Source organism: Spea bombifrons, chromosome 4 (genome assembly GCF_027358695.1).
Source record: "Spea bombifrons isolate aSpeBom1 chromosome 4, aSpeBom1.2.pri, whole genome shotgun sequence".
In the NCBI taxonomy this organism is placed as follows: Eukaryota; Metazoa; Chordata; class Amphibia; order Anura; family Pelobatidae; genus Spea; species Spea bombifrons.
Window position 1 is genome coordinate 101,875,464 of NC_071090.1, and position 18,035 is coordinate 101,893,498.

Sequence of the window (18,035 nt, forward strand, 5' to 3'; positions counted from 1 at the left end):
CACACCTGCCACAGAGGTATGGACCCTGGACGGATTCATCCAGGAATGCATACATGAAACAGTGACATCGCACACAACCTAAGTGACAAACCATTGCCCATTACTAAAACTTTCTGCAGACCCATGTTGGGGGAGCTGACAACTAAGTTCGCGCCTCCAGTGGTTATACAAAGAATTGCAGCTATAAAAAAAACAGCACTCAAAGACTTTTTTAAAATTATAGCACTCCAATGGTGAGATGACATTGTATTATATTGTGGCTATGATTAAATATTTTGGAGTAGCATGTATAAAAGCATACATGTTTTATTTCATTGTATTTTCTAAAACACAGATTAATTGTTGGAAAGCTCTCAACATTTGCCTCTTCTATCATCTCTAATAGGACCTATTGATCATGAGGGACATTAGAAATGAAATCCCTGCGAGTGCTCAACAGTAACTCGGAATAATTAATTTACTTTCTGCGGAAAGGATTGAGGAGAAATCTGTAATCTACTTAGCATTAATTAACAATCATGTCTCAGGTTTGTAATGGTCGGAGAAAGGATTTGTTTGAGTAGAAAAAAATACACTGTAAATAACGGGAAAAAAATGAATTCTAGATCAGGACCAACCAGAACATTCCATTGGTTGCTATGGTGATTATCCCATTTGTACCCATCCATATTCACTAGACGTGCCATTGTATACATTACGCCTATTGTACCTATTTGCAGAGGTATATGTTGGCCAGGCCTGACCCTGGGGAGCACCCCAGCCGCCCCCCCAACTTACCTCCAGGGCCACAATCTACCATGCTGAATGCCAGAATGTGACGTCCTATCACGGACCGCTACATGTGCGGTGCAAAGACTGGCTATTATATAGTATACATGGGCTGGTTACAGGGCCCAAGGAGAAGTGGTTTGAATATTTATGCGTCTAAAGTGAAGATTTGGTGCAAGAGCCAAAGGTAACAAATGCAGAGGAGTAGACAAGAGGGTCAGTCAGGAAATTGAAGCTTAGGCCTAACTTAACATGACCTTCTTTTGACACCAAGCTCCTCTGCTGCCATTTCCTCCTCTGACGTCCATATTTTATAAGGGCTCAGAATGTTTTATGGATATGAGGGTATTACACTGTTCTGCGGCCTTAAGATTTACACCGTAAATAAAAAAATAAATTCAAAAAAAAAGTTCATAAATTTGTGTAAAACAAATATTATTCTAAAGCAAAATTGCCTCTCTGAGTCCATTTGAAATATTGGGTCTAGATTGGAAGTCCTTGCAAAATAATAAATCAGGCCAGGCTCGGGCTAAGAAGAAATCAAAGCGACAAAGTTCAGGTAATCAAGGCAAGAGCGACATAAATGCCACAACATAAATACCAAGCCACAGAAACGAGTAAGGCACTTGGTACACTCGTTAACGCCGTCAGCGATGGATTCCCTTCTGTTAGCATAAATGCTGGGAAACACCTGACGTCAGCAAGTAAAATGGCGGCCGGGGAAACTGGCCAACAAGCCAGCCTTTAAAGAGGAGTCAGTGGGAAATGTCTAAATGCTTTAAGTCCTTTGGAGGCAGTACGGTTTCAAGGCCTTGACCCAATACTTTGTAGACCTACGCTTTGAAGCAAGGAGTTCATTCCTCAATGACACAAAAGCATTCAAGATCTGAGAGGTCCATTCTTCAGCTACATTCATCAAAAGTCTTGGAATCTTAACATCGTGGCCCACTGACCAACCTCAACTGTTGAGGCCAGGTCCGACAGGGCTGTGTAAAACTAGACAAGCTGCCAAAGAGGGTAAAGGGTCCCAAAAAATCCATCTTACATTAGAGCTTCCCGTGGAGCGGCACAGGCCCCCCCCCCCCCCAACACCACTGCTGCGAAAACCACAGGACGTACTATGACCCAAATGCTTTCCAGACAATGGTACACTCAACACCTGGTCTATAACTGAACCACGGGCAAGGCGCCAAAAGAATAAGAGGAGACTTAAACAATAAGGATATAAATTTAATATATATGTAGATAAGGTGCCATTACAGACTTCAAGAACACCGTATATACAGGAAGACCAGATTGGCATAAAATGTACAATGTTCTAAAAAACATTATTGAAAAACATATGTACATATTTACATACCATATAAGTTAATACCATATACCATATCATTTACATTATAGCTGAAATATCTCGATTTCATATTAGTAAAATGTGGGCCGTTTTTGGGTTTATAATAATAAACTTGGTGCAAATGAAACAGGACCCTATGTACAAGAAATCAAAGGACAGTCACAGTACCGGGTACAAACTGTATATCGGTAAACATTATTATACAAGCAGCGTGCAATGATAAGTCCGTATCTTTATACAGTTTGGTGTGTTCATGGTTAGTAGCTAAAATCGTATAGAGATACTTAGCACCATTGTACAGTGGAGTATATTCAGCATCACTGGAAGAGCCACAGATCAGCCTCCGAAGAGTTAAATTGCAGTGGTTTGGTTCCCAAGTGGTCAGGATTTGGATATGGCAGTGTTTCTGTCTACTGGAGTGTTATATACCATTGGCACTTGCCTTAGCCTGCCAAATAAAAAAAAAATGTAAAAAATAAATAAATAAAAAATATATATATTTATAAAGAAATAAAATCACAATTTACATTTAGAGGGTTGTGGAAAGTAAACCCTAACCTAACAATATTGGCATTTCTGGTTTCAAAAACACATTATTTCCATGAATATACCCCCACCCCGTAAATTCGGTTGATACAGAAATTCCGGATCTTAACGGAACATGAATCAGAACCCAGTTTGTACATTAAACTCCAGCAATGACCTCTGTATGCAGGTATATGTGTATTGTACTGAAAAACGATACTGCAGAATATATGTGCGCAGATCACAAAGTGACAGCAAATCATTCACATTTAGCCGTTACGGGTCAGTCTCATCGCGGAAGCTGCCGGCGTTGGAACGGTTGAGCCAGCTGGCTCTGTGAAATGTATTTAACCTTCACAATTAAGTCAGTAATGAAGATACAGATTGCACGAAAGAAAACGGAATACGTTTAGACCAGGAGGTACTCTGAGAACGTGTGATTTGACTAAGCTCTTCACACAATACAACTTCAAGACTCCTGTTACTGTCCCCTTTAAAGTGAATCGAAGGCATTTTCAAACCCAAATTAACCTCTAACGATGAGTTCTAAAAAGAAAACCAAACCAGGAATTTAGTTCTACAAATCTAACATATACTTCTTTAACCACTTACGCTTTCCTTTGAATGTAAAACAGATTCTTTCACTGGTAGCTTTGGGGAGAGCTCTTCACCCTACAAAATGAGACAAAAAATATAGTTGATAAAGAATCAACCCTGCTGTTCCAATAGGGAGATTGTTTAATTAATGATGAAACCCCAGATAGTATAGCAGATTACTGGTGATCTAGTATTGGTTCAGTCCAAGCAAGGAGCAGATATGCCTGATTTTAGAGCATTCCCTGATTAAAAAAAGGCAAATTGGTTCTTCATTTACAGAGAAATTCACCATATGGCATACAGCCAGACAAAGACGCCACCAGGATAAGCAGGTTAGAGCTTCCCATTAATTCACAGTTAACTTCAAACTAATGTACGAGGACCAGAGTGAGCAAGGATAGTCCTGGTCATCCAGTTATTCATCATTCAGCTGGGGTTTGACTAAGGAGAACAGGACTAAGGGACATTCTGAGGCCAGTTTGCACTAAAGCTGGCGAGTCAAAGCTGTCAAGGATTTGGCCAAAAAAGCACTTTGAAGAATACTCCAGAAAGCGTCGTCTGAAATCCATAATTCCAGCGTCACATACAAGATATCGAGAGAACGGCGGCACACAGACCGGCAAACCACTACCTTCATTCCCTGCAAGATCTGCGCGGAGTCTGTCAGGTTCTCTGCAGGGTCTTTCGGCTGGTCTGGGGCAGCGGTATTCTTTGGTACCTGCGGAGATATAAAAGATAAAAGCAAACCTGTTACGTTTTTGTCTTATGGTCGCGATGAATTTGCATGGGATAACAGAAACAGTTACTCATCCACCTAGGACCTTCTGCTATTTGCGAAGCTAGTTCTCCCAGCCTGGAAGCCTCCCGCGGCAGTCATTGTACCGCACGCCACGCAGGGTGCGACGTAATCACTTAAAATATCTATAGAACAAACGTCCTTGCGCACACACCTCATGTCATGCTGCAAAGATACCAAAATACGGGTATTTGCAAATACGCTCTGGCATCGCGTCTGACCTCGGCTGGTAAAGGCGACACAGGATAATTCGCACCGGGAAAAACAGGAATCCATACAAAAAGTCCTCCTGCTCTTCTGCATCATGTAACTAACCTACGTGGCAATGCCAAGTACCCTACTGAAGGAATAAATGCCACGTACAGGGTGGGGAGGACATGATGGGAGTGAGATATATACACACACACACACACACACACACACACACACACACACACACACACACACTAAATTAACCTGTTTATTGAGTTAACAGATTAACCCCTTCGTGACAATGGCTGTTTTTATTTTTTGGACCCTTCGTGACAATGGCTGTTTTAACATTTCTGCGCTGCTCGTGTTTAGCTGTAATTTTATTCTTTCCTATTTACTGAACCCACAAGTTATATATTGGTTCTTTCAGGACAAGAAGGGCTTTCTTTACAGGTCATTTTCATTTTATCATATCATTTACCAATAAAAAAAAGTATAAAATATGGTGAAAAACTGAGGGGGAAAACAAGGACTTTTTCTGATGTATAAAAACTCATGTATAAAAACTAATGAAAACACCTGCTAAATAGATTCTACTATTTGTCCTGAGTTTAGAAATACCCAATATTTTTTATGTTTTTTTGCTTTTTTCTGCATGTTATAGGGCAAATACAAGTAGTGTTTTGTTGTTTCAAAACCATAATTTTCCAAATCTGGTAATTCTGCCCCCGGCATTAATTGGGACATTGTTGAATCTGGCCTATTCAAATTTATCCCATCAAATTATATATATTATATATATTTAATTTATTTTTTTTTAAAGTAGACACCCCATGGGCATTTAACATGCGAGAATTTATTTTACTAATCACACTGGGATTAGAAAGCTGGGCTCCACTGACTTGCATGGTTAAATGCAGTACATGTATTCAACCTGCGGAGCCAGATTTGGAGTTTGAGTTGGGCTTCAGTGTCACCGAATGCTTCGCTATCGAGACATTTCAGCGACACCATTGAAGCCTCCTAAGCGCTTCTAAAACATGGACAATAATACATTTGCATAGAGAAATGCACAATGATGTCACAGTGATCTAGTACATTGGCAGCTAAAATGTTCTAGATACACACTGTTAACCCCTTAACAACCAATGACACGGTAAAAACAAACTGTTAAGGACCAATGACGTGCCAGACACTCCACAAGGTTAAATGACAATGAACTGCCTCGTCAAGGGGTACCCTAATTATTCCTCTAAAAATGAAATAACAGAAAAAGTGCATTTTATACCGCTGCATTGAGTTGAATGGGTGTTTTATCCCTCCCAGTACAACAGTTCTGTGTTTTGTTTAACACTTTTACCAGAACTGTACTTTTTTCATTAAAGTATGCTGTACACAGCTCCACAATGCACTAGTTCCATAATGCAGTTTCCAAATTGTGGGATCCCCAATAGTGCGTTCTGGGTAGTAGTTTACATCCATGTCAAAAGCTTAAAACATCAGACAAAAACAGAACTTCACCAGAATGTTTAGTATACATTTGAAATTTAAGATTTAAAAAAAAAAAAGATTTTTTTTGATATGTACCTTTTCTGGCAATCTGGCCAGAAAAAAAAAAATTAAAGTGCATTAATGGGGGAAGGTTGTCGCTATCCAGCAGACCTCAAAAAAAACAAACAAACAGCAAACCAAAAAAATATAGTTTGTTTCCTTTGTGGAACCGCTTACCTTAAAGGTGAAACCGCATGAAGGACTGCGACTAGGAAATTATGACACAGTTGATTGATGTGTGTCTTCATATTCACTGAAGGACAGGGATCTTGATGTATTACATACGGTTTGGCATACCCATGGCAAGAAGGTTTAATACCATCAATCACCATAACAGAAATCCACCTTACTAACCTTTCTATCAAGTCATGCGCTGCCAAACACACTGCTTAAAGACCATTAAAATAGTGCCACCTACTGGTAACGCCGCATATAACAAGCGAGAGAAAAATCTTACAAATGATATTTGCTGTTAAGTCAAGCAGCCAGGAATTTTGACTGTTGTCCTTTTTATTTTAGTTTTACATCCAGAGATGTTAGTGGCTCTTGTTTTAGGCCCGGTCTGGCTTCCTTACCTCCACAGTCTGCTTCAGTGGCACGATTGGCTTGGGTTTAACGTCTGTAAGATACAGAGCCCGGGAGAGGAGCAAGAGCGATGGAGGGACGTTCTCCTTCAGGTGCAAGTCCAGCCACTGCGAGAAGGACAGAGGAACCGTAAGAGAGACAACATAAGCACTAAACAAACCCCATAAACTGTCGCTGAAAGTCAGTGGGTTACTGAGATTGTTATTTTCTGATTATATCAGCATACACTGAAAAAAACACGACTATATGAAATTTTTTTCTTGCCTTTCGTTGAAATATTGACATCCTCCAGTCTACCCCTGAATGTTTAGTTTTTATTAAATGTTAAAAATGCTATACATGACTTTAATCCACTGCCTCTTTCACTGGCAAATAAGTATTTAAGCATTGATGTAGGTATCAAGCACACCTACATTTAGGGTATAGGAAGGATTAACAGCACATCTTGTATGTTTTTTCCCCCCATAAAACCTAACTTTTTTGGGCAGATTCTGCCATAAATGTTGTTATCTATAAACCACATGAAGGACACCTGAACAGAGTAACTGAGTATTCCTAAAACCTTAAAAAGAATTTGGCGGTGACAGCGAATATGTTTTAAGGTTGTGGAGTGAACAGGCCTGAGTTAAGGCGTTGTTGCTCTGGGCCCTGTATGCTGGTTTTCCATGGATCCTTTCGCAGTCGCCCCCCATACGTCACGGAGGGGCTGGGTGATCATAAGCCTTGCAGAACGACGGCACCGAATGGAGAGCTCTGTGGGGTACCTGCTTTATTTGCTCCTTGAGCTGCTCTTCCGTGAGTCCCAATGACCGCATTCCGCGCGTCCTGCTCGCAGCCTGTAGTTCTGCCACAGTCAGGTTATCCACACCCTCCTTGGAAATCATCTGCCGGGAAGACATGAACTGTAAGCACCTACATTTTGCAAATCTAGAATATATACAGTACTTTGTCATCAGCGTTGTTCTTCCTACCTCATCATCGGCCCGTACGGACCGGAGTTTCATGAGTAGTTGGAAGCGCAGCAGGTTATTGGTGCCAATTGGCTGCAGTTCGAGCAGACGGCACAAAGCCACGAGCTGGGACCTCTCCAAGTGCTCCAGAGTCAGCTCGTCCTCAAACAGCTTGGAAAAGCGGACGATCTCCTGGGTGCTGGGCTGCTCTCCTGTCCCTCGAACCTGCAACGCAAGCGAGAGATTTAATAAGGACTACCGACAGCTGGATCGTTCATTGTTATTTAACTAACGTAGCAGCACTGTTGGAATCGTAAGCTCACAAGTGCATATTTTATACATAAAAGCAAAAATAAACAGTCCCTGGTTTGGTGGCCGCTTGTGGGGGGTCCCACATTCGTGCCCCACCAAGCAAAAATACGATGGACTAAAACAAGCATTTTGTCCCTCTCTAAAACCTATTGAAAAGAACGGGCCGAGTCAGCACAGTCCTCCATAGTTTAAAAGTGGAGTGCGGGGATATGACATCATATCACGATGTCATCTAGACAGGGAGGCAGCTGGCTTTGGCGGTAAGAGATGACCATGTCCCCATCCCGTTAACTTGGATGAACATATCAGGTCCCAACTACTCTTTCTAAAAGGTGATCTCATTGTTTCTTCTAAAATCACATAAATGTAATAGTTTTTTAAATTAGCTTCTATAGGAACAACTAGTTCGTGTCACATGACAATTAAATACTCCTAACAAAATTTAAGATTGTTTCTAAAAGAATCACCATGATTCCTGAACAGAAAGGATGGAGTTTGCAGTCAAAAGTTGTTGCAAAAAATGGAAAAAAAAAAACCCCAAAAACAAACAAAACAGGATCTTTAGGATCGCTACAGATATATCAATTTTCCTTATTAATTGTGAGAAACACACTCCTAATGTCCGTATTTGGTTTTTTTCTAAACTGCTCATTCGATACATTGGAAATCAGACCGGTCTATCACCGAGTAGATCGGATCCACCGCTGTTACATAGAAATAACCGCGTTTTTGGGTTGAGGGACAAAAAACCCACCTGCTGCACATAGGTGGAGAACTGCTGCTGTCTGTCTGCCCCGGTCTCTGCTTTGTTCCTCCGCGCCATCTCAGAGATTGTTTCCTGGAGGAACTTGGCCATCTCCAGTTTTGCACCCAATTTCTTCTTTATCTTCTCCTCCTAGACGATAAGCACCGGACATCACGACTACAATCACAAGGGCTAAACGCACCGGGTATCACAGACATGCTATATACTCAAGGAGAAGCGGTAACTGCTGAGGGTGTAACCTGAACGTTTTAATCATTACAGGTATTGGCCGTTCTTTGAGCCCTTTTCTAGGAAACCCATTCATAGCCTTATAGACCTAGAGACTGGAAGCGGACAACCCATCCTATCCACCGGCTACAGATACCCTGCATAGAATGGGAATCTCACCTTTTTGGATTCTGTTTCAAACGTGGAGGGAAGCATTTCCGGGAATAGTTTAAGGAACACAGGAAGCAGGAACTCCATGAAGGGGACGATTACAAACACCATAAACGGCACCAGCCGGAAGAGATCGGCGCATGTCCTCAATAGCTATGAGACAGCAAGGCGACACATTGTTGTTAAAGAAGTAATATATATATATAGTTTTTGGGGGTAGAGGGTGAAATGCATCTAGACATGTCACGGTCATACCGGTGTGTGTTATATATATATACACACACACACACTGCGGGTATATTTTAAGACGTACCCGCCTCCTTTCACGTCGAGTCAGCACCTGACCATGCAACAATCTCCAAACCATTCGAGCCGCCACTTTGGTGTCAATCCAGAGGAGCCGAAACCCGTGGTAGAAGTGCTTGACCTCATCTATTACTCTCTGGCCCAGGGACTTGCGCACAACCTGCGCGATCTTCTCGGGTTCTAGAGTAGGTGGTTCTGGAGGAGGCTTGTTCTGGAGATGTGATCTGGAAGTGTGGTAGATACGATTGCTAACGGTGGGGTGGTGGAAGGCGACAGGGGCCCAGCAGCTTCTCTTTAGGAAAGAACCGTTTTGCATGGAGGACGCCGAGGCATACACAGGGCAACAGCTCTTCTGTAGGACGAGGCAAGAACCCCTGTAAGAGAACCAAATTCATTTTACCAGGAATATAACATGCTGTATCCAGAACGATACAGATCTTATTGAGATGCTCCCAAAAAAGTCAATAAAATTGTGTATATTTTACTGGATTAGATCATGAAATACTACAAGATCTCAACATGCATACCGGGGGGGGGGGGTTAACCCAAAGCAACAATGATACCAGCTTTGAATAAATACTACAATACATAACATTTCTTACCGGGACACGAGCGAAGCACGGACGATGTTACAGGTGTAGGCGGCCATCTTTTCATACATTCAGGAACTAGAGAAATAAAATATATATATATATATAAAAAAAATATATATGAATGAACAGGATAGGGTTAAAAGCCTCCACACAGCCAAACAAAGCAGAGTTTGGTTGGATATATATTATGTAGGCTATGGCTATATAAAGGAGCACACCGGACGGGTACGTTAATGCATACAATCGTTGAGAGGTCCCTTTAAATTTCCGTGATGTCCCCATTCTGCAGAATTCCCCCTATATGCATTTAAGACCTTTGCCCCTCCCCCCCCAGCTATTCTCCGAGCACACAATATACTTACCCCCCAGTCACGCTGAAAGCCCCCACTCACATACGGAAAGCTCTGCCATTCATTTCAACGGATGCGCTTTCCTGCCTCCAAGTGGCAGAAATTGTTGGACCAGAAAAGAGGTAGGAAGTTGCAGCTCCAGAGATACAGCTTCTACTTAAGGTATTACGTAAGCTATTTTGTTTTACCTTTTATTTTTTAAAAATGCACATTAAAGTACTCATGTAATACTTTAAACTTCTTTATTCTTCATTACTTGGGAACATTAAACTGTCCTTTTAAAAAGGTGACATTCCATTTACTCGGCTGAATTTAAAAGGTCGCTGACACCCCCACTATAGAAAAATGTATATTAAAAAGGACTTTGTGGGTAACTTCAAAATGAAAATGAAAATAAAGCACTAACCTGACCTAGACGTTGCATACCTGCTGCAGCAGCTGCCCTCCTCCTCCGTGATCCAACGTTTCTGGCCGCTGATTGGCTGCTTGAAGCTGTCAGTCAGAGGCAGAAAAGCGCTTCTATTGAAATCAATGGGAATACTTTCCAGACGCGCATGGACAGGGAGATGAGATTGCCTGAACACGCCTACTGCAGGGCATTTAGCTTAGTTGGAGGGTGAGGAGAGAGGCAAATGCTTACAGCTGATTCTGCCGAACCCCAGCCATGTATTTGCCATAAGAACACAAAAAACTAAAGGGGCCACGCGGCTACCATATGCAACGCTACAGAAACGGTCGAATAGCCAAACCCTTAACGTAAAACGACCCCTAAATCAAAAGAATTCTGCATCATTGTTTTATTCTGTCAGCGAATATTTAATTTCCACATGACACAATGAAGACACGGATTTGTTGCCATAGAAACTGTGCTGCTTTGTTATGACGCAGCTGTAGGCTGCCTCACAATTCTCCATTCTGCCGCCATCATCATAATAAACGGCTATTCTTCCAATCCCGGGGGAAGTCGGGGTAGTCAGGGGTTTGGGTGTCACAAAAGAAACAAGCAGGGGGTGCTCAAGTACAATAATAACTAGAAGAGGTCCCTGAGACGTCACGCAGAGGTGACAGCACAGAATTAACTGTATGACGTATGTAACAGCCTAAAAGCCCGCTTAGTATCACCGACCGAGTGCTGGCAGCTGTGTATAATGGTACCGAGAGCCTCAGCGCAGTCGGTATAACCTGTACCGGCCCTTTCCCGCAGCCTCCGGCCTTTCCTACCTATTCTTCCCCGGAATTCGCTGATCACCTCCGGCTCTTGTCTCTTCTCCCCGGGACAACAACAGCAGCAACCAGGCCGCTGACACCACAGGTCAGCCAATCACAGGCCACACCATTGGCGAACAACCTCTTCCCAAAACCAATAACGGGCGGGCAGCGGCACGAGTCTCACGCGATTGGCTGGAGCAGTCGAACGAGGTGCATGTTCTATGACGTAACCAGCAGGAGACCCTCTGCCCTCACTGGAAATATCCTCAGTGTCTCGTCTGCGCATGGCGAGGAAGCAACTGCTCTGTTAACGCATGCACTACCAAGGGATTGCGCAATGCTTCTTCAACCTTACATTATGTGAGAGAGGACGAATAAATACCATATAATAAATGCGATGTAAACACATATCTGGGAGCTTTCACTGTCTGATCACGAGTAGCATGGATTGTAGATTTCAGGGAGAATGTGCAGATTGTCAGGGTCACAAGGGCTGATTTAAAGGGACATCCCAGTCATCATACCCACTTTAATGCATATAACCGCTGAAATGTTCCTTCCTTGTTTACTACATTGCCACCCCCCCCTTCCAAATACATGGGGTAATTCTACACACACCCCCCATATGCATTTGCCCTCTGCCTGCCCCAAGTATTCATGTTGCAGGAGATGTGTTCAGCACCTCCAGTGAGCTGCAGTGCTGACCCAGGGAAAGCTGCAGCCAGTGATCTGGTCAGACCCCTGTGCGCGGAAAGAGCGTCCATTGATCGCAAGAGTCATCAGATGGCTTCTGCAGCTCCAGAGTTGCAGTTTCGACCTTGTTTTCTGAAGTATCTTTATTGGAGTACTCGTAAGGGTTACGGTTACCCACAGAATACTTTACTATGCATTCTTCTTCAGTAGGGCTGTCAGGGAAAAAAAACTGTCAATTTAAAGATAGGGCATTCCAGCGGGGGTTCTTCTTATTGTTACATCATCGTTGAAATCCCTGTTTGAATACAGGTGGCTCAAATCAGGACGTCTCTTAAAAGTAAATGTTGTCATAATGTCTGTTACTGGGATCATTTGATTGCAGCTATTAGCAAGTAACTGCAAAGGAACCTATGTAGCTGACAATTAAATGGTTAATATTTGACTCTTAAGGTCATCTCACCGATGAAGTAAAGTGAACTGAACTGCATCAATATATACTAAACTCTACCTGCTCATGTTAGACAATAATATACCTGATTTTGTTATCTAATAATCAAATGGTTATAAAAAATCCTTAACCCCTTAAGGACAGAGCTGTTTTTTAATTTTTGTACCCTTCGTGTCAATTCTTAACATTTTTACGGTGCTGCTGTTAAGCTGTAATTTTCTTCTTTCTCGTTTAGCGCACCCGCACAAATTTATTTAGACACCATTGTTTTAATCATATCATCGAAACTTACTATATAAAATAAAATATGGTGAAAATTTTGGTTTGAAAAATCATTTAGTTGTCTACAAAAGCTAATGGAAAAAAACTGCTAAATAGATTCTAATAGTTGTCCAGAGTTTGGAAATACCCAATGTTTTTATGTTTTTGTTTTAGGGCAATTAGTACAAGTAGAGTATTATTACCATTTTTTTTTAATCAGGTTATCCCACCCCAGTATCCTATTTGGGACATCTTTTAAGTCAGCCAATTCCATTTACCCCCATCAAACCATATATGCTTGAAAACTAGACACCCCAATGTATTTTTAAGTGCTAGTAATTTAACCCTTCCCTTGCACTTATTCTATTATAGGCCTTTGTCAAACTTTTTGGAATTATTTTTTTTGTGTTTTTACATCTGGTCATTCTGTGCCCATGTCCTTTTAGGGACTTTTTTGAAGCCGGGAAATTCAGTGTACCTCATCAAACCATACATTTTTGAGAACTAGACACCCCAAGTTATTTCAACATATTTTAACTCTATACATGCTAGCATTTTTGGGAAGATACAGCGCCAATTAAAGGACTTGCTCATAAAAAAATTGGGGGCATAATTTCCTTGAACTGGCTGGTTCCCCTTATGGTGTCATGGTGACATTACTGGGGTGTTTTTAATGTTTAGAACATTTTTAAAGTATTTTTATTTTATTATTATACTGATCACATGTGATTAGTGAGCTGTGCTCCACTGACCTGCATGGTTTGCCTCAGTATCTGGGAGTCAGGGGGAGCTTGCAGTTCTCAGGAGTGAGTTTTTTTCTTTTTTTATGTTTTCTTTGGTTTGTCACGATAAGGATACAGAAAGAAAGAAGGGGGCTCACAAAATGCAGTGTCAGATCCATGGTAAATTTCAAATGACAAACATATTCACACAGTACATGTGAAGGGGTACAGAGCCAACACAACAAGAATGTCGTATAATAATTAATAAGAGTAAAAATATGTATAAGTTGAGGATATGTAGCAAAAAGAACGAAAAGCATGAGTAGTCCTCATCATTTGAGGAGAATTACATGGTATCAAGTAGAGGTCCACAAAGAGGAGGTGAGATGGTAATGTGTGTGTCAGCCATATGGGTAGGTACAGAGGTTCTCGTCGTGAGGTAAATATGACACTATGTATCCATAGACGTGAACTTGTATAAATGTAGTCTGAAATGAAACAGAACAAACAAGAACAAATAAACCCTCTGCTCATCCTGCGTGGTGGTAAAAAAAAAAAAAGGGGGGGGGATTGCCCATTATTAAGCACCATGTTGTCCACAGCGACAGAACCTATGCAGGTACAATTGGAGTTCTGCCTTGAAAAAGTTGGAGACTGTACCACGAGGTATGTTGAAAAGCGGATTGGATCAACAATTGTGTGTCTGTTTTCAATGTGGAAATGAATGTGCCCCAAGTGTCAAAAAATTTACTGGTGGATTTTTCTTTTGTCAGCGTGGCTTCTACCCAATCCATCCGAAATAGGTAAAACAATTTGTCTTGGAAAAGAGTGAGAGTGGGTGGTTGAGGTCGGATCCAGTGGTGAAGTATACATTTACGGGCCACAGCAGTAACAATATGTGTGAGTTTTACCCATTGTGATTTTTTTAATTTTGAATGCTGCCTTTTTCAAATTGCGTTTTTAAACACTTCTAGGAATGATCAAACAGAGCCCCCAACTTTTTTTGTGTTTTTTTGCTGAATGGCTTGATGTTGAAGCACTTCACCAACACTGGCTGAGCTTAGGAGGCGATTATTGTTGAAATACCTGCTTGAATGCCGGTGACTCAATTCCGGTATTAGAGCCATTTGGTTAACACATTTTGGCGAGTCACTACATAGAAACACCACGATAGGTTATTAAAAGGTTAATATTGCAAGAGTCTCAGGATCAGCTCATTTAGACATTTCCCAGGTATGGAGGCCGGGCATTACCAGCCACTGTCTGCATGCTGCAGCCTCCAATCTGCCACTCTAGACTGTGTGCCGCTCGCTGACGGCCACCGGCTCACCGGGCATTAGTCAAGTGTCCTAGGTGGCCAGTACGGGCCAGGTTATGATACAGCTGTGTAATAAGTTTTTCCCCTCCATAATCTGTTGAAGACCCTACAGAACCTTGGGGGACCCCTCCAATAAACGCTGCTAACTTTCTTATGAATCAAAGTAAAATGACTATATAGCGCTATCTTCTGCGGCGCTGTACAATATGTATGTGTTGGATTTTATTTAGAATTTCTATGTAGTCTTGCTCCATCTTTTCCAGATAGTTTTGTGCCAAAGTCAAGCTCTGTCTTGCCTTCAAAAGTTGTGGGTTACTCATCACTACAGTCATCTGTACCCTTAAGGGTTTTTAAACTGCAGTCACCCCGCCGATCAGCAGGTGTCGCTGTTCTCCGAGCAGTACAGGTTCATCTCACCTTTTTTTTCTTATTCATCCAACTTTATTGGCAATAGTTATATTTACAACAGGAAGGTAACTACAACTCCCAGTAACCCACTCGGTCTTGGAGCCAATACGCGATAGGGGGAATTTTTTTTTTTTTTTGGCGCTGCCGGGCCGCGCGGGTGGCTTTTGTGTGTGGAGGAAACGGGCGGTGGTGACCCGGACACACCCGGAAAACGTGGAACGTACCGGGGGGGAGGGAGGGGGTTGTCGCGAACCCGGGACTTGTCACACGAGACCCATACACGACGCCGGCGGCCTGGAATAATTAAAAGAACACCCGGATAGCACCCATAACACCCGAAAACTCGCTATTGCATCCTGGAAGCAAGCCGGATATCCGCTGGTGCTGCTTTTTCACAGAGAACGCTCCTCAGACGCCCGAATATTTAAAATAACAGAAAGACCGGCCGCCATTTTCCGCCTTACCACCCAGCTCACCCGCACAAAAAAAGATCGCTGTTAGCACACCCGGATTTTTTTTTCCCTACCGCCGTGGAAGGAGGGGTAACCCCGGAAATTACGTCACGCAGCCGATCATTTTGGCGCCCCCTTGACTCTTGCCCCTGGGTTCCTGTCGCTGAGTCTGAGACACCCTGATCTAGAATGGAACAAACTGAAGGTGACGCCCGAGGGTGGAAAATGGGGTCTACCTAGGATACGTGGGGCAGGGAACCGTACTATATATTCAGGGTATTGGATAGAACTCCGTCCCACATTGGTTCACAGAGGGGTGGGATCTACCGGGGAGAGATGGTACATGCCTGACTGTGCCCAGGAGCTTACAGTCTGTTGTCATGGACTTAAATAGGAATGATAAAAGAACGGTAGCCTAATTGAAAACAACTATTTTCACATCGCCTTAATGATTGGATAATGACACCGACATATGGCACATCTTTATTGTGTGTGTGTGTGTGTGTGTGTGTGTGTGTGTGTATATATATATGCGTATATATATATATAGAGAGAGAGAGAATAACAGAGAGGGTGGTAGATAAGTGGAACAGCCTCCTAGCAGAAGTGGTAGAGGGTAATACAGTGAGGGACGTTAAACAAGCATGGGATAGGAGTACTAGCTGTGCTTTATATTTATAATGATGCAGGGAGATCGCCGGCCTCTTATACGAGCAGATCTGTCTAGCGCTTTATTCGTGGTTGTGTTTGATGAGGAGACTTATGTGTAGTTTGGAGGGATAAGAAGAACTCCTTTGGGTTTGTGAATACGGATGGGAGAGAGGGACGGGTGGCGCGGTCTGCTGCGGGTGTTTGAACAGAATAGGCAGGGTGGCTGAATCGGTCGTGTGGTGTAACTGAGGGACTTGGAGAGGGGATGAGTTGGGGGGGGGTTCATGAAGTGGTGGAATGGACTGTAGGGTACGATTAGGGACCTAAAACAAGAGACGGCGTAGAATAGTTGGGGCTGTAAGCTTTGGGTAGCAGGAGGAAGCTTGAGGGCGAGTGCTGTTAGGGGATGAGCTGGAGAAGCTTTGGGATTGGGTGCCGCTGTCAGAGGCGACGCTTTGGGGAAGGTGCCGCTGTTGGGGAAGTTGGTAGGAGCTGGGGGTGGGTGCTTCTGTCGGAGGAGGATCCAGCTTGGGGGTGGGTGCTGCTGTCCAAGGTGGAGCTGGTAGAAGCTTGGGGGTGGGTGCTGCTGTGAGAGGAGCTCATAGAACCTTGGGGGTGGGTGCTGTTGTCAGAGGTAGAAGCTTGGGGGTGGGTGCTGCTGTCAGAGGTGGAGCTGGTAGAAGCTTGGGGGTGGATGCCACCATCAGAAGAGAAGCTTGGAGTGCTTTTGTCATGGGATGACCTTACTGAAACTTGGTGGAGAAGGAGCTGCTGGCTAAAGCTTGAGGGTGGGTGCTGCTGTCTGAGGTTGAGCCTGTAGAAGCTTGGGGCCGGGTGCAGCTGTCGGAGGAGGAGCTGGTAGAAGCTTGTGGGTGGATGCCTCTGTCAGAGGAGAAGCTTGGGCTGGGTGATTTTGTCGGAGGAAGAGCTTACTGAAGCTTGAGGGTGGGTGCTGCTGTCTGAGATGGAGCTGGTAGAAGCTTGGGGCCAGTTGCTGCTGTTGGAGGAGCCAGTAGTAGCTTGGGGGTTGGTGCTGCTGTCAGAGGAGGAGCTGGCTGAAGCTTGGGGGTGGGTGCTTCTGTTGGCGGAGGAGCAGGCTGAAGCTTGGGGGTGGGTGCTGCTGTCGGCGGAGGAGCTGGCTGAAGCTTGGGGGTGGGTGCTGCTGTCAGAGGAGGAGCTGGCTGAAGCTTGGCGGTGGGTGCTGCTGTCGGGTTAGAAGCTTGGGTACAGGTCCCGTTAACCGTTGGACCTGTAAAAGCAGTGGCCCCTTTTTCATACTGACCTATTGAGCAGTCAAAACAATAAAATATGTAGACTGTCAGCGGCATAGATATAGATTGTGTGTAAATATATATGCAGTTATAGTTCCAGGAGTTATAGTTTGGTAGCTGTCCCTGTGCTCTGCATGCGCAGTGCTGCCCGGCTGGTGAAGACTTGATTACAAAGGCAGGTTAATATATTTTTACGAACTTTTGGCCAGTATATCGTGAGGCAGGTGAAGGTCCTTTCGATATAATGCACTCCTGCTTGATATATCAGGGACAGGTTATTGGCGTTTGCAGGTATGGTGCCGGGGGGGCCAAGGCAGGAGAGGTATATATCTCTGAATACATCCTAATGTGAAGTTTATTGGCCGGCTTCACTTTGTCGCGTTTTATTGCCGTTCCTCCAGGCGTAGAAGAAGAATCCTTTTGTTTCATTGTTGTCAGCATGCCCTAAAAATGCATGATTTTGGTAATTATACAAATAAATCAATATATTTGAACATTGAAAACGGTAACATTGGCCCAAGGAGGGTTTTTTTTGCCGGTCGCGAAGTAAGTGACATTACACACCGAAGGATTTGCAGACGT

At 43.3% G+C, this 18,035-nt stretch overlaps 2 protein-coding genes across 2 annotated transcripts in view; one reads left to right on the plus strand and one right to left on the minus strand.

Moving 5' to 3' along the window:
- Positions 1-1,982: 1,982 nt before the first annotated feature.
- Positions 1,983-11,283, minus strand: LETM2 (leucine zipper and EF-hand containing transmembrane protein 2). The gene is made up of 11 exons (XM_053463066.1): positions 11,242-11,283; positions 9,680-9,745; positions 9,085-9,451; positions 8,781-8,924; positions 8,382-8,522; positions 7,337-7,540; positions 7,130-7,249; positions 6,356-6,472; positions 3,873-3,959; positions 3,257-3,316; positions 1,983-2,567 (listed from the first exon to the last, which is right to left on the minus strand). Exons 2-11 carry the CDS (start codon positions 9,736-9,738, stop codon positions 2,541-2,543), a joined length of 1,326 nt encoding a protein of 441 aa, XP_053319041.1. The 5' UTR covers positions 9,739-9,745; positions 11,242-11,283; the 3' UTR covers positions 1,983-2,540.
- Positions 11,284-15,236: 3,953 nt separating this feature from the next.
- Positions 15,237-18,035, plus strand: part of NSD3 (nuclear receptor binding SET domain protein 3) — a 46,480-nt gene continuing 43,681 nt past the window's right edge. Inside the window, exon 1 of the mRNA XM_053463035.1 lies at positions 15,237-15,736. The gene's annotated coding sequence lies outside the window, so the exon portion shown is untranslated. The remainder of the gene's footprint in view (positions 15,737-18,035) is intronic.